The sequence below is a fragment of the Chaetodon trifascialis genome, chromosome 14, assembly GCF_039877785.1.
Source record: "Chaetodon trifascialis isolate fChaTrf1 chromosome 14, fChaTrf1.hap1, whole genome shotgun sequence".
NCBI classification, from domain to species: Eukaryota; Metazoa; Chordata; class Actinopteri; order Chaetodontiformes; family Chaetodontidae; genus Chaetodon; species Chaetodon trifascialis.
Window position 1 is genome coordinate 14,237,593 of NC_092069.1, and position 13,472 is coordinate 14,251,064.

General features: G+C 43.2%; 3 protein-coding genes across 4 annotated transcripts; 1 reads left to right on the plus strand and 2 right to left on the minus strand.

The window, feature by feature from the left end:
• The first annotated feature begins 404 nt into the window (after positions 1 to 404).
• Positions 405 to 4,936, plus strand: ddx24 (DEAD (Asp-Glu-Ala-Asp) box helicase 24). Of its 2 annotated transcripts, XM_070979550.1 has the most exons (9): positions 405 to 507; positions 714 to 1,591; positions 1,681 to 2,142; positions 2,233 to 2,386; positions 2,698 to 3,210; positions 3,804 to 3,879; positions 4,162 to 4,350; positions 4,437 to 4,566; positions 4,665 to 4,936. In XM_070979550.1, the coding sequence occupies exons 2-9, from the start codon at positions 718 to 720 to the stop codon at positions 4,934 to 4,936; spliced, it is 2,670 nt and encodes an 889-aa protein (XP_070835651.1). In that variant the 5' UTR covers positions 405 to 507; positions 714 to 717. The 2 variants fall into 2 exon arrangements, with proteins under 2 accessions (XP_070835651.1, XP_070835650.1); XM_070979549.1 differs by having other exon boundaries at positions 405 to 1,591.
• A 176-nt stretch (positions 4,937 to 5,112) lies between these two features.
• Positions 5,113 to 7,025, minus strand: LOC139342453 (ubiquitin thioesterase OTUB2-like). Its single transcript, XM_070979551.1, has 6 exons — positions 6,888 to 7,025; positions 6,731 to 6,811; positions 6,524 to 6,642; positions 6,358 to 6,442; positions 5,551 to 5,742; positions 5,113 to 5,414 (listed from the first exon to the last, which is right to left on the minus strand). The coding sequence occupies exons 2-6, from the start codon at positions 6,809 to 6,811 to the stop codon at positions 5,208 to 5,210; spliced, it is 684 nt and encodes a 227-aa protein (XP_070835652.1). The 5' UTR covers positions 6,888 to 7,025; the 3' UTR covers positions 5,113 to 5,207.
• A 326-nt stretch (positions 7,026 to 7,351) lies between these two features.
• ccdc197 (coiled-coil domain containing 197) lies at positions 7,352 to 10,507 on the minus strand. The gene is made up of 9 exons (XM_070979495.1): positions 10,244 to 10,507; positions 10,098 to 10,143; positions 9,746 to 9,922; positions 9,489 to 9,646; positions 9,319 to 9,401; positions 9,045 to 9,217; positions 8,855 to 8,965; positions 8,644 to 8,760; positions 7,352 to 8,563 (listed from the first exon to the last, which is right to left on the minus strand). Exons 1-9 carry the CDS (start codon positions 10,348 to 10,350, stop codon positions 8,378 to 8,380), a joined length of 1,158 nt encoding a protein of 385 aa, XP_070835596.1. The 5' UTR covers positions 10,351 to 10,507; the 3' UTR covers positions 7,352 to 8,377.
• Between the last annotated feature and the right edge of the window lie 2,965 nt (positions 10,508 to 13,472).

Genomic DNA, 13,472 nt, shown 5'->3' on the forward strand with positions numbered 1-13,472 from the left:
CTGAGGTGATTGCTCATGAAAATGTGTTTATTAAGGCTTTTAAAGGGCTATTTCAACACACTTTTTCATCTTAAATTTGTCTATATGTGATCCCTATGAATAAAGAACTGATGTCAGCGTGCATCTGTGTCATTTCGATTTAATCAAATTATTCGTGTTGTCAAATAATGACGCGTGCATAATAAATCAGAGCAGTGTTTGGTATATACTGTTCACGCGAGCGAACGAGGACCAAGCGCGCGCACATCCAGACCAAAAGGAAAAAGCTCTGTGTGTGTCATTTTCAAGTGTACATTTTCATTTTATTTGTACTCCCATATGGGCTTCCATAAACTTGCATGTAACGTGAACAGCCACATGCTGCAGCTGTCACTGTGCCTGCTGCTGCTGGACAAATAAAGTTTGTCGAAACACGTGATCAACACTGTCATGGCTGCCCCCTCGTGTCATGCGTGGTTATCGTCTGTAGTAATATTTTGACATTTCGAAAACCTACAGCCAGTCAAGGTAGAGTTTTCTCATTGTTTTTACGTATTGCTAACTTGTTCTTGGTTTAACAAGCCAATCGTGTCTGATACGTCACGAGCATTTCGTACACAGTTGGAGTGCTTCGGCACTTTAGCTGTTAGCTACCTTCATACAAACGCTTTTAACAGCTTAGTTTGAGGGAAACGGTTAAACATTTTGGCACAATTCAATTAATTAATTTGTAGGAAAATGAAGACGAAGAAGATGAAGCCGAAAAACAAGCGTCTGTCGCCTGGGCTGCAAAAACATGCCAAGCAGAGCATCCATGTAAAAGGCAAGTGGAAAGCTGTAGAGCTTGATCCCAGTCTCTTCTCCGAGGAGGGCCTGGAGGGTCTGGTGTGTTTCGAAGAGCTGACAAACTACCGCCTGATAGACTCAGAGAAGGCTGCAGCGAAAGCAGCCAAAGAACTGCAAAAAGAGAAGAAGAAGAAAGCGAAGAAAAGGAAAGCCGGTGAGGGAGAGGAGGCTGGAGAGCAGGCTGATCTGGAGAGCAAAGAGGGCGAGAAAACGGCTGAACCAGCCAAGAAAAAAGCCAAGAAGAAGAAGAAGAAAAATAAGAAACAGGCTGCAAAGGAATCAGTCCAACCAGATGACATCTCTGCAGAAGGGACACCGGAGGGTGTAGCTGCAGGGGAGGAGGGGGGTGAAGGTGAAAAGACTAAAGAAGATGCATCAGGACCTGATGCCAAATCAAAGCCTGCAAAGAAGCGCAAAAGAAAGAAGAAGACGAAACAAAAGCAGCAGATGGAAAAGGACGCAGTCCCACAAGAACAGCCAAAGCAGGAGTCTTCCTCACAACTTCAGGCTCTGGAGAAAGAAAAATCCACTCAAGATAAAGTGACAAAGCCCCCCAAAAAGCAGCAGAAAAACTGGACAAACGCAGCACTTTCTGGCTCTCATGACAAAAACGCTGATGTGAGTGCCTGGAAGGACCTATTTGTTCCTTCCCCTGTGCTGAAGGCGCTGAGCAGTCTTGGATTTGCTTCACCGACACCTGTTCAAGCCCTGGCTTTGCCTCCAGCTATCAGGGATCGTATGGATATCCTGGGGGCAGCTGAGACAGGTAAGATAAAATACCAGTTTTCTTTTGTCCCATCATAATCTGTCCTCATATTGTCATAAGTGGAGCTAATGTGAGCACCGTCATTACAGGGAGTGGGAAGACATTGGCTTTTGGCATTCCCATGATTCACACCATCCTGGAGTGGAGGAATGGTTCGGATAAGGCCACTGATGACAAGACCGAAGCAACCGCACAGGTAGAGAGTTTGTATTTACCAGCTTTGGATGAGTCCACAAAGTCAGGACAGGCACTCGAATCCACAGATAAGGAGGACGCCATGGAGGCAGAGGACTGTGAAAGCATCACAGAGCAGGATCAGAGTGACACAGATGGACATGGCAGTGAAGATGAACATGACGCTGATGACGACGAGAGGCTCGGATGTGTTCAAGTCATCGAGAACGCGGAGTTTGACTTTGATCCGACTGCTGAAACAGGAGGAAAACTGGCTGGTAGTCAGGATCGGCCTCTGCTCGGACTGGTGCTCACTCCCACCAGAGAGCTGGCCGTTCAGGTCAAGCACCATATCGATGCTGTCGCAAAGTTCACAGGTAAGTCATGAAAGTTTCATGTTAGGTTTTTGTAATTAATTAAGCAGAATTATAGATTGTCAGGATGCTGAAGGTGTGACCATTGTGCAGACATCAAAACAGCGATAGTCGTGGGCGGAATGGCACAGCAGAAACAAAGACGGATGCTAAAGCGAAGACCAGAGATCGTTGTTGCTACTCCAGGACGTTTGTGGGACTTGATCAAGGAGAGGCATCCACATCTGCTGAACCTGAGACAAGTCAGGTATGTCACGACTCACACCTCTTCTGTATCACTGGGTGGTGCGGTCTGTAGCTTTCAGAGCTCAAGATATGGCAAACGTGCACAGATCAATTTTTTATTACAAAGAAACATACAGTGTGTTTATCCCCACCTGTCTACACACCCAGTTTAAATTCTAGGACAACAAAAAGAGTGGAGGGGATCAGCCACCCTCAGCAGCATGTGGCAGGAGTGTCAGGGGTTTCATGTGCCAAGTGTTTCAGTGGCACTGATTCTTAACAGAGGCTTGTTTGTTTGATCTTCCTGCTGCTTTGCTATTGGTCGTTGTACAGGTGCCTGGTCATTGATGAGGCAGATCGCATGGTGGAGAGAGGCCACTTTGCAGAGCTGGACAGTCTGCTGGAGATGCTGAACACCGTGCAGTTCAACCCCACGAGGCAAACATTCGTGTTCTCGGCCACGTTGACCATGGTTCACAGCCTGCCCACCCGCGTCCTGCAGAGGAAGAAGAAGAATCTGGACCAGAGGAGCAGGCTGGAACTTCTCATGGAGAAAGTGGGGATCAAGTCCAAACCCAAAATCATTGACTTGACCAGGAAGGAGGCAACTGTGGAGACCCTGACTGAGACACGAATCCACTGTCAGAAGGAAGATAAGGACTTCTACCTTTATTACTTCTTGCTGCAGTATCCTGGCCGCACCATGGTGTTTGCCAACAGCATAGACTGTATCAAGAGACTGAACTCCCTGCTGGTTATCTTGGACAGCACGCCACTGCCTCTTCATGCCAATATGCACCAGAAACAACGCCTCAAAAACCTGGAGCGGTTTGCCGAAAGGGACAAGTGAGTTGCACATACTTGTAGCCGCTGTCTGAAGGTATTTGCATTAGGTTGGGACTTAATCTCGTGATTGTGTCCCTATGATGAAATATGAAAACCTGCTGCTAAGGGATTAAGACTCATCTGGTATGCATGTTGTGTTTCCTATGGCTAGTTCCATCATTTGAGAGTTTTTATCTTAATTTACAGATTATGTTCTGTAATTTACAAGTTTGCAACCGCAGTAGTTTTGCAAGTTGAAGTAAATCCTCTAAATAGTGCAAGATTTTCAAGTTTTGAGACTCTTTAAAGCAGAGAGTGGAGAAACGACTCACATGCACTTTCTTTGTACATGCACTTGTGTTGCTGCTATCTTGGCAAGGTCTCCCTTTGTAAAACTTACACATTGACAGGAAAAAAAGAAAATGTGCTTATTTAAAGATCAGAATATTCATCTGGTCATTTAGAATCCAGCTTTTCCCAGTTTGTGTTCGTATCACAGAAAGTGGCATTCACACCTTTTCTTGTTCGTACTTACTTTAAAAAAAATGTCATTATTTGGATTTCCTCATCTATCAACTCCAATTCAAAAACAAATATGTGAATCTCATTCACAGTTGTGTACTGCTGACTACTGATGTGGCAGCGAGAGGACTGGACATCCCCAACGTCCAACATGTTATTCACTACCAGGTGAGCTTTTTGACTACATTTATTATTTGTGACTGACAGCTCTTGTATCCTAATGACCTGAGTATGGTCAACAAAGACACTAGAGAACTGTAACACAGACTATTATGCATGACTGTGCTGTAGTGCAGGAGATGATTCAGTTACTTATGGGTACACAACTGTTTACTGTAGTACTGTGCTGGACTAGGCTGATCTAGACGTTTTCCTGCAGCAAATGCATAAAGAGGGCCTTACTGGTACCTGGTCTAATTATTTCTAATAATCTTCTCCTGTGGACGTCAGGTTCCCAGGACATCTGAGACTTACGTCCATCGGAGTGGCAGAACAGCAAGAGCTACCAAAGAGGGTCTGAGCTTGCTGCTCATAGGCCCGGACGACATGATGAACTTCAAAAGGATATACAAGACTCTTGGGAAGGATGAGGAGCTTCCCATGTTCCCCATAGAGACCAAATGCTTGGAAGCAATCAAGGTGAGATCCAGCATCAGGTCATGCCTTTATGTGACATTTAAAGGGATTATCTCTGATAGTTTACTGTCGAGTGTGTTTCACCACAGGAGCGGGTGAAGTTGGCCAGACAGATAGAGAAGATTGAGTTCCACAACAGCAGGGAGAAGCACCACAACTCCTGGTTCAGACAGGCAGCAGAGGCCCTGGAGGTGGACCTGGATGAGGATCTTTTACTTGGTAACACAAAATCTCACAACAGTAATCAGTAACATGTTCAGTTTATTCAAAAACATTCAAATACAGACGACTGAATATACTGTTAACTATGTCCACAGGCAGAGCAAAGGACGAGGAAGATGACAGAGAGCAGCAGAAGATGGTGAAGGGGATGAAGAAGCATTTGAAGCATTTGATCTCTCAGCCTGTATTCAAGAATAAGATAAAGACCAAGTACCCCACTCAAATGGGAAAGCTCTCCCTGCCTCACATGCCCCTAGCAAGGATGGAAAGTGCCCTGACTAGGGTTTCAATACAGAAAAAGAAAAAAAATCTGAAGAAAAGTGTTCCACCATTGCAGAAAAAGCAGAAGAAAAAACAGCAGCAGTGAACTTTGAATGGAAATGAGTGTTTAAAAAGGGTCCTCTTTGACAGGATTTCTGGAATTGTTGATTTCTGTAATTTTTTTTAACATAAATTCCTGCAATTCATTGAAATACTTATTGCACAATGTGCAAAAATTGTATTTCCTGATGTTGAATCGCTGTACACTGCAAGATTTTATAAAAATCTCTTTTCATAAGTGTCTTAAAGCCCAGGTGAGATTTTTTTTAAACCAAAGTCAATATTCCTGAGTTGAGCTGATCCTGCTGGATCTCTGGTCAGTGTTGAGGTCGCGGGTAGAGAATGTTATAATGTGACGTTTGGTAGAGGAGGTGCAGGGAGGGTTCGGCACCCTCTGGAATGACGTGGTGAGCCAACTGCTGCTCATCGCCCTCCATGGAGACGATGTGGATGCAGATATCCAGGGCCTGTGACAGAGCTAAGATGTCCACATGATCACACTCCATCGCCATGGCCTCCACTTCCTGAATGAAGAGAACAAAGACATTACCAAACCTGACAGATCCTTCATTTACCCTTTTTCCACTTGAACAGTATAAGATGATCTACTACTTTTTCACTAGATGGCAGCAACACTTTACATCACTTCTTGTTACTAACTTGATGACAGTAGACTTGCAGATTAGGCGCCTCCACAAAGTTGCAGAAGAAGTCAGCATGGTTCTGCAGGTGTGCCGAAGTGAGCAGCCTCAGGTACTGCACCACGCTGTCAGAGGTCATCTGCTCATTGAAGAGCTGGAGCAGTCGGTCCTCCTGCTCATCAGCCTGGCACTGCTCCACCACATTTACGACCTTCAACAGATCAGAAACCATTAGGTTGCCACCTTTTTATTAAGCAGTGACATCTGGTAGCAAACAAATCACCCTTAACCAAGAGCACAGGAGTAAGGCGGTACTCACACAGGGGTTTGTGCTCCTCCTATTTTAGTTTGCTCCCCTCAAAATGAGGTTTTCCACTTTTTCCATATGTAGAATATTTTGGTGCTTTAAATTTGCATAGAAGTCTAATGAAATGTTAGATTCAAATACATTCGAAGTACACTGAAAAAATGATTTTTCTATCCAGAAGATGTGTTTGAAACTCTGCAGTTGAAGCTGACACCCATCCCAAAAGTTAATATGATAACTTGTTATTGTTCTGTATTAACAGGCTGCCTTTGTGGGGACCATGTATCACCCAGGCTAGAGTTTTGGGGGTGTTTTACAAATAGGTCACTTAGTCAAAGCTTTTGCTTCCATCTTTGTTGCTTGACACAGTATTTTCTGAATGGTTCATTCCATACAGTATATTCCCCTTATTGCCTGAGCATTTCATTTATTTTAATGAACATAATGTTCCTTTACAGGCTTATTAGAAACCTAATGTTACCCGAAACTTGAACTGTAAAAGGAGCATTATTATCCTACTGTGTTCAGATGGTGCTTGAAGGAACTCTCATCAAATCCCGCAGAAGAAAAGTCTTTGCAGGTTTGAATAACTGTCTCCTTAAATCTGAAAGTGAAACCAATAAGACCACCTTAAAGTTGAAAAGACTTCCAGTTTGGACGAATGGCAGTAATGGCGATAACTGACCTCTGTAAAGCTCGTGCATTGTGCAGGATTGACTCCAAGTGTGCGAAGCACAGGGCTCTGTAGAAGCAGTTTCCATCCCCGCGCACATGTCTCACGGAGGAAAACTGGCTGCTTAAATCCTAACAAAGGACAATAGGTGTTAGTAGATGGCGTTAATGTAAGAAGGGTATCTGCAGCAAATCCCCCCACCTCATCTTAAAAGCCTACTTTATACTTGGCACCCGGCGTTTGCTCGGGAAACAGCGTAGAAATATCCTCTCTGCACGAGACCAGGCTGCCAGCCTCCATCTGTCGACAAACAAACAACGTTACTGTCCGCGAGACCAAACAGTGGCTTCACGCGTCGACAGGCCGCGCGACCTACCTCCGGACTTCTGCAACATGGAAACAACGCAAGAAAGCGTAATCACAGTTTAGCAAGTCTCCGTGCGTCAAAGCCGAGTGTTAACACTGTGCTGCATTTTTATTTCCATTTTCTGCAAACCGGATGTTTTACTGCACCACGTGCTCGTGTTAAAGGGACAGTACAGGGGCGGCGTAAAGCTGGAGCCATGAAGGCCAAAAATGAGTCTTGATGAAACCTGTGTAACCCGTGTTTGCGCAAAACATGGCAACCCAGAATTAGCCAACTATGGCCCTGTTTCTATTACTGTTAGCTTTAGGAGGCTAAAAGGTGTTAACAGTACCTTCTAACCAGTAAAATCATACATTTAAAAAAATCTTAGTTCCATAAAAGCACGTATTTTCTCAATTAAATACTACATTTCAGTGTTTGGATGATTTTAACTGAATGCAACACAAAGAAACAACGACAGCCGTCACATTATTATAGTGGAGTAAACAGGTTTAATATTTCCCTCTGAGGTGTAGTGAAGTGGAAGTGTAAAGTATCATGGAATGTAAATATTAAAGTACAAGTTTTTCCAAAATAAATATAGTTACTGAATCTGAAGCCGTGAATGTGGGGGTGGGCAGGAAATGGGTTTATACAGTCCATGGGAGGGATCCTTCCTCATTATTACCAAAGTATGTCAAAGGACACTCTCACCAAACAAAGGTATCTTACACCAAGTTGACGACTCCGCCTAATAACCAAGATTATTTCTTAATCCTTATGTATGCAAATCACAGACAACAACGGCTACAAAGTACATCTCAACATGTTTTGCTGCTTTAACTGCATTTCCCGGATGAGTAGCATTGCAGCATAATTGGTGATCATTGTCTGAACTTGAAGGCAGTAAGAAAACCTGTAGAACAGTTTCCGACAACACAGAGCAGGCCAGAATCAAGTGGTTGCTTGTTATGAAAATGCATGGAATATTTTTCCCTGCATGATACGTAGGATTACAGTAGGAAAGTCAGATTCTCTCTGACGCGGAATTCATACTCTTCATCACTTAAATAAGTTCTTCCTCAATTGACAATCTTTCATAATAACCATTTGTATCAACTAAATCTGAGAAAGTTGCATATAAATCATTGCACACGGCATTTTGATTGATATTGCTTCCCGTCTGGCAGCATAATTTGACTGAAACCATTTTATTTTAAAATGCATCGGTGATAACATTCCAGAGATTCCAGACAGACATTCTCAAAGCTCTGATGCTAATACACTCTGTTACCTCGTTTAAAAAAAAGTGCACAATTTGGTGCATTTCGCATTTTGCATTAAGAGTTTTGTACAGCGAAACTTTTTTAAACAAACTCAAATGGAAGAGTCAAACATTCTTAAATGTTGATGAAAAGATCTTTATACCAGCTTCATTTATGAGCTTTTTCCAAGGTCAAAAATGAACTTTAACACTCAACAAACTTGCATTGCTATAGGCATGAAAACACAGATCTGCATCAGCTGGTCATGTCACTCTTTCTGCTGACTTTGCTTGAGCTTTTGATTTGTGTTTTACTGCCGATGCTCTTCATTGATCCCCTCTCTCTTCTGTCTGTCAGAGCTGTTCTGCTCGTCATCGCAGAACCTAACTCCATCAGTCTCCTCGCTCTCTTCTCTGTGTCTGCCTTGTCCAGGATGTACTCCTGAAATCACACTGTGTTAGTTAAAAGGTCACGGAGGTTAAATACCTTGGATGATTACTGACAACCAGCTATTTTCTTACCTTCACCATGTCCATCATTGTCAGTATGCTCATGTTCTCCAGAGGACCATATGCTGCGAGATAACACTGCTCTGCAAGGTTGTTGATGGCCATAATCAAGATTCCCACTTGTTCAACCTGAGCAATAACAGCACATACGACCATATTTATATCCAAAACTCCTATCAAACTAGCCAAGGGTCATTTCCAACTCATAGTCTTGAAAGCATACCTTCTCTCTGGACAGGCCTTCCTCCATCAGCAGGTTAACCTCTGCCTGCTTGTTCTTCTCTTTCAGGGTTTCAAACTCACTCTGGAGCTCAGACAGTTCTTTATTGGCCATCTGCAACATGCAGAAAAAATGTAAAGAGGTCTTTCATTTAAGCACTCTCATATATCTACGAAGTATCTACGTGTCTGACCAGTTGTTTTATGCTGTGCTCCTGGTTCGCAGCCTGCAGTTGTCGCTGACCCTGCTCCACCTCCTCCTCCAGGCGTCCAAAACGCTGCAGCAGCTCCTGGTGGGTGATGGACAGGGTCTCATGGCGCCAAATGATGGGCATAACCAAAGAGTCAGACCCATTATCAAGGTAAGCTGAAAATAGATTGTGCAGCGTTCTTCATCCTAGAAGCGATTGTGTAATCTCATTGGGATAAACAGAACGGGTTCATGTAAAAAGTCGGTTTTGAACATACTGCTGGGGAGGTAATCCAGGGTTTTCATCAAGTAGTCCTCGTAGATTTTATATTTTGCCATTCTCTCCTTTAAAACTTGCTGCCTGTGAATTGGGATATGGTGAAACTGAGGTAAAGGGTGGCTTAATGAGCACTTTCCTCACATTAAGGCTCAGGCTTAACGTTCTCACCTGGCTCTGAGTTGTCTCAGCTGTTCTCTCAGATCTTCTATCTCTCTCTCCCTCAAAGCGTTCTGCTCCCGTGCAGCCTCGTACTTCTTCAGCGCCCGGCGTCGCTTCACTTCATTTTCAGCCACAAACTTCTCAAATTTCTTCGCCCTCTCTTTAGTCTGGGTGAACAAACCCCAAAGGAAACTGCGTTAGCACAGCATCGCCATCAGTCACAGATATCCCCAAGAAGTATTATAGTTTCAGGAGGATTCATTCACCTGCTGTTGTTTTGTTTCCAGCTCAGACCTCCTCTGAGCGAGAGCCTCCACACAGCGCTTAAACTCTACCCGTTTGAGTGCGAGTTGCTCGTCCACCTTGTCCAACTCAGCCTGTTTCTTCAGAACCAGGGTCTTTTGCAAAGTGTTCACCCCCGCCTCAAGAACCCTGCTTGAAGTCTGCACATATAAAACTACGATCAGCTGCATAAACTCTATCTTTCCATTAAAGGATCTAAAAAAGTGAGTCACACAGGCATCATTATTTTAACATTGGCCTAATATTAACTATAATATAACATGAACAGGTTGGTATCCATATCGGTGCATCACATGCTCGCTTATTCTGTCTTACCTCTGTTACAACAGGTATGAGGTTGACATTTTCTTCCTTTCTGTGTCTGAGGAGAAGAAGGAAATAGATTTTCAGTGACATCATTCAATGTAGACGTTTATAAACGGGTTTTTAAAGAGAGAGGAGTAGGGCTAATGAAAGCCTACCTGGTGTCGTCCAGCTGAGTTACAAAAATATTTCTTATTCGGTTTTGCACCGTCAGTTTCAGACGAGGATCGCCGCTGTCTAAAGCGGGAAGGACGGAGGTCGTCATGTTTTGTTTATTTTGTGCCAAGCTATCGTTCAGGAGCCCCGATGAGAGAACACGTCCTGCACTTATTCCTCGTTAGGGCGATCACAGATCAGACGATCGAGGGTCTTTTCCGGATGTTTTCCTGGATCTGTGTAGCTGTTTCCCGGGAAACGCACGCGAGACAACGGGGAACGTGACGGGATCGTTTCTCCGTCGTCATGGCAACTGCCAGGGGGGCGGCTGTGTTTCATTGACTGAATGAGAGGCTGAGAAAGGAGATCTTTAACAGGAGGTCCGAGACGAGGACAGCATTAAGAGCGCTCACCCCGGTCTGAGCCAGGAGGGCGACACAACCGGCTGCTGACTCTGAGGTCCACGACCGGTTCTGGATGCACTGCTGTCCGTCAAGAGTTCACATGATGATCTGTTCCTCTGCAGGCTTTTACCGCCGAGATGTGTCCAGTGATGGAAGAAGCATTCAGATCCTTTACTTATCAATGCCACACTGTGAAAACACCCCACTAAGTAAATGTCCTGCTTTCCAAACCTCACCAAGTGAAAGTATGATCGTCCACAAAACTCACTTAAGCATCAAAAGTAAAAGTAGGCTATGAATTCTGCAGAAAAATATCTGTCAGCACTGTAGCTACTATTAACTATGATGTTTTTGGATTAATGTCACTGTTTTCGTTAATGTGCCTGATGCATTTCACTGCTGTAGATGTTTGAGGTTGAACTAATGTGAAGTACTTATACAATGTTGGGTAGTTAAATCTACAGCAGTGCGTCATATTCTGTAAGATCATCATATGTTTGTAGTGTCGCTGTCCCACGAAAACCACTTATGTCTAAAAAGTTTTCACAAGCTCAGACAAACAGCTTTGCGATGATGCATTTTCCAGCTAATCCAAGTGGGGTTTTAAAGAGTTTATTTAGCTGAAGAAGTAGGAGAATGTTTTCAACCCACAGAGGAACACTTAATTCACATTCAAAACCCCCAAATTTGGAGATACATAGTTTTCACAGCAGGAAGGGTATGGAAATTGTGATCTGAGACGAGTAACTAAAGCTGCTAGACAAATGCAGAGGAGTGAAATGTATAATATTTGCCTCTGAGGTGTAGTGGAGCAGAAGTATAAAGTTACACAAAATTGAAATACTCAAATAAAGTAGGAGTACCTCAAATATGTACTTAAGTGCAGTACTCGAGTAAATGTACTGAGTTACTTTCCACCACTGGATGTGTCCCACAGTTAACTCAATATTGATATGGAATGGGGAAAAAAGGCTCAAACATGTTTTTAGATGTTTAAAAATACTCTAACCATTATTGAAATTTCCAGGAACTTTGAATATGAAAATATTTTTCCTTTTCATAACACAAAGTTTAGCTGGTGGATGAGAGATGTCTCTAACTTTGCTAAAAAGTTTGTTCTCAGTGTAGTGTGGGCACGGGAGATTTCAAGTCACCACATCACACTTGTGTAAGTTGCATATTGAACCATGATGGTTTCCAAACAAGTTGTGATGTCACAAAATCGTGCTTGTGCATAGACGCATCGTAAATCCAGATCTGACATAAGCACAGAGAAACAGTCATTTAGTGTCAGACTCTGCACTTACATCATTCTGCACAATGAAGGTGAAACCTCCAAGTGTAATAACAAGAAGCAAACCACGTTTCTGAGTGAAGGGGAACTTTAAAACAGGCACATTAAATATACCAAACAGAAACCCATTGATTGATTCATATGACATAACAGGAGAACCACAGGTGTAATCAATAATATGAATAAGGGCCAAACCTCATTTAGCTCAGCTAGTGTTCTGGCAATTCTGTGGTAAAAAGCACAAAGTCATTCGTTATCTTTCTGGGAGTTTATTCTTACGCCTGCAGACGGACTCATCCTTGCTGCCTCGAGTGAGACGGCAAGAAGAGAGCCCAGAACAGGGGAAGTTGTCAGGTTACATACAATAATTTATCTTGTAAATAGTGTAGTGTGTACTACCTTAATTTGATGTTGCATTCGTTGATAAAATGTCGGGGCACCACCTTCCTCAGCTAAGAAGGACTGCAGAAATTAACTGCTATAACGCTGATAAATACTAACGAATGAACTAACAGTAAACCAGTCTGATAACCTGAAACGTAAACTCTGGATACAGGGATCGTATATATTCAGCTCAAAAGGACACCGTCTAACCAGGACTTAAGTCAAAATATCATTTATTAAGCAGAATTGTGGATAATGGGTAATGTACCATGAATAATAAGACAGAAGATGGGAGGTGATATGACAGAACACACAAGAAACTTATGGCAAAACAATGGTAAATAAATTGGCGATAGTGAGAGGCAGTCGAAAGGGAATAATGGGGACGTGAACGCAGAGTTAAGGGAAAGAACGATTAATGGAGAGAATTTGGACGAATTGACCTAATCTTAACCTCACGGACCAACTCTTATTCAAACCCGCTTAGCGTGCCTATTTGGTTGCTGGCGTCCCGTTGTGCTCTGCTCCGAACTGGCTCGAAGACGGTCCAGATGTTCGTCTGTGGCTCGATCTGCTTGGTGGTCTAGTGGAAGGCCCAGACCTCCAAGATGTCGAGCTGGTGCTGAACCAGTTCTCTGGAACTGGTTCGGCGGTCGGTTACAGATGATGGACTGCTCCGGATGGTTGTGAACCGGACAAGGATCAACAGCTGGCCGCGGGGTTTGGTTCGGTTGAGTCCGTGACGGATTATTTTAGACTGATAGTACAAATTAAGAGTCTCTTCGATGGCCGGTCGAAGAAGGCTACAAAATTAGTATTACTTGCCTAAATTTAGTAATGAAACAAAACAAAAACGTTGGGCGAAAGAGAAAGTTAACTTTGAAGCTTACGGCAAACTATAAGAATACGTCTTCTGAAGATAATTTACGCTACCCGGAATGGCTTGGAGTAGCTCGAAGACGAAAACTTAGGGAGCAAAACGACTGTGCAAAACTTAAGACAAAAGCAAAGAAAAGAACTCAGCTGAGAGTAACTAGACGTGAAAAGAAACAAAGGAACAGAACTAAAACCAACTAACAAAACTAAAAATCTACTAAGACGGAACAAAAAAACAAAAACTAAACCAAAAATCTACTACTGTATCGCGCA

What these genes read in the sequence shown, in the direction of transcription:
- ddx24 (XM_070979549.1), top strand. Translation starts at nt 718, where the DNA reads ATGAAGACGAAGAAGATGAAGCCGAAAAACAAGCGTCTGTCGCCTGGG. An exon ending in TGCTGTCGCAAAGTTCACAG is followed by an intron (nt 2,143 to 2,232) that starts GTAAGTCATGAA and finishes ACCATTGTGCAG; the next exon opens with ACATCAAAACAGCGATAGTC. An exon ending in GGATGAGGATCTTTTACTTG is followed by an intron (nt 4,567 to 4,664) that starts GTAACACAAAAT and finishes CTATGTCCACAG; the next exon opens with GCAGAGCAAAGGACGAGGAA.
- LOC139342453 (XM_070979551.1), bottom strand. Translation starts at nt 6,811, where the DNA reads ATGGAGGCTGGCAGCCTGGTCTCGTGCAGAGAGGATATTTCTACGCTG. An exon ending in CGCCGGGTGCCAAGTATAAA is followed by an intron (nt 6,643 to 6,730) that starts GTAGGCTTTTAA and finishes GTCCTTTGTTAG; the next exon opens with GATTTAAGCAGCCAGTTTTC. An exon ending in TGCAAGTCTACTGTCATCAA is followed by an intron (nt 5,415 to 5,550) that starts GTTAGTAACAAG and finishes CTCTTCATTCAG; the next exon opens with GAAGTGGAGGCCATGGCGAT.
- ccdc197 (XM_070979495.1), bottom strand. Translation starts at nt 10,350, where the DNA reads ATGACGACCTCCGTCCTTCCCGCTTTAGACAGCGGCGATCCTCGTCTG. An exon ending in ACTCAGCTGGACGACACCAG is followed by an intron (nt 10,144 to 10,243) that starts GTAGGCTTTCAT and finishes TCTTCTCCTCAG; the next exon opens with ACACAGAAAGGAAGAAAATG. An exon ending in TCATACCTGTTGTAACAGAG is followed by an intron (nt 9,923 to 10,097) that starts GTAAGACAGAAT and finishes TTATATGTGCAG; the next exon opens with ACTTCAAGCAGGGTTCTTGA.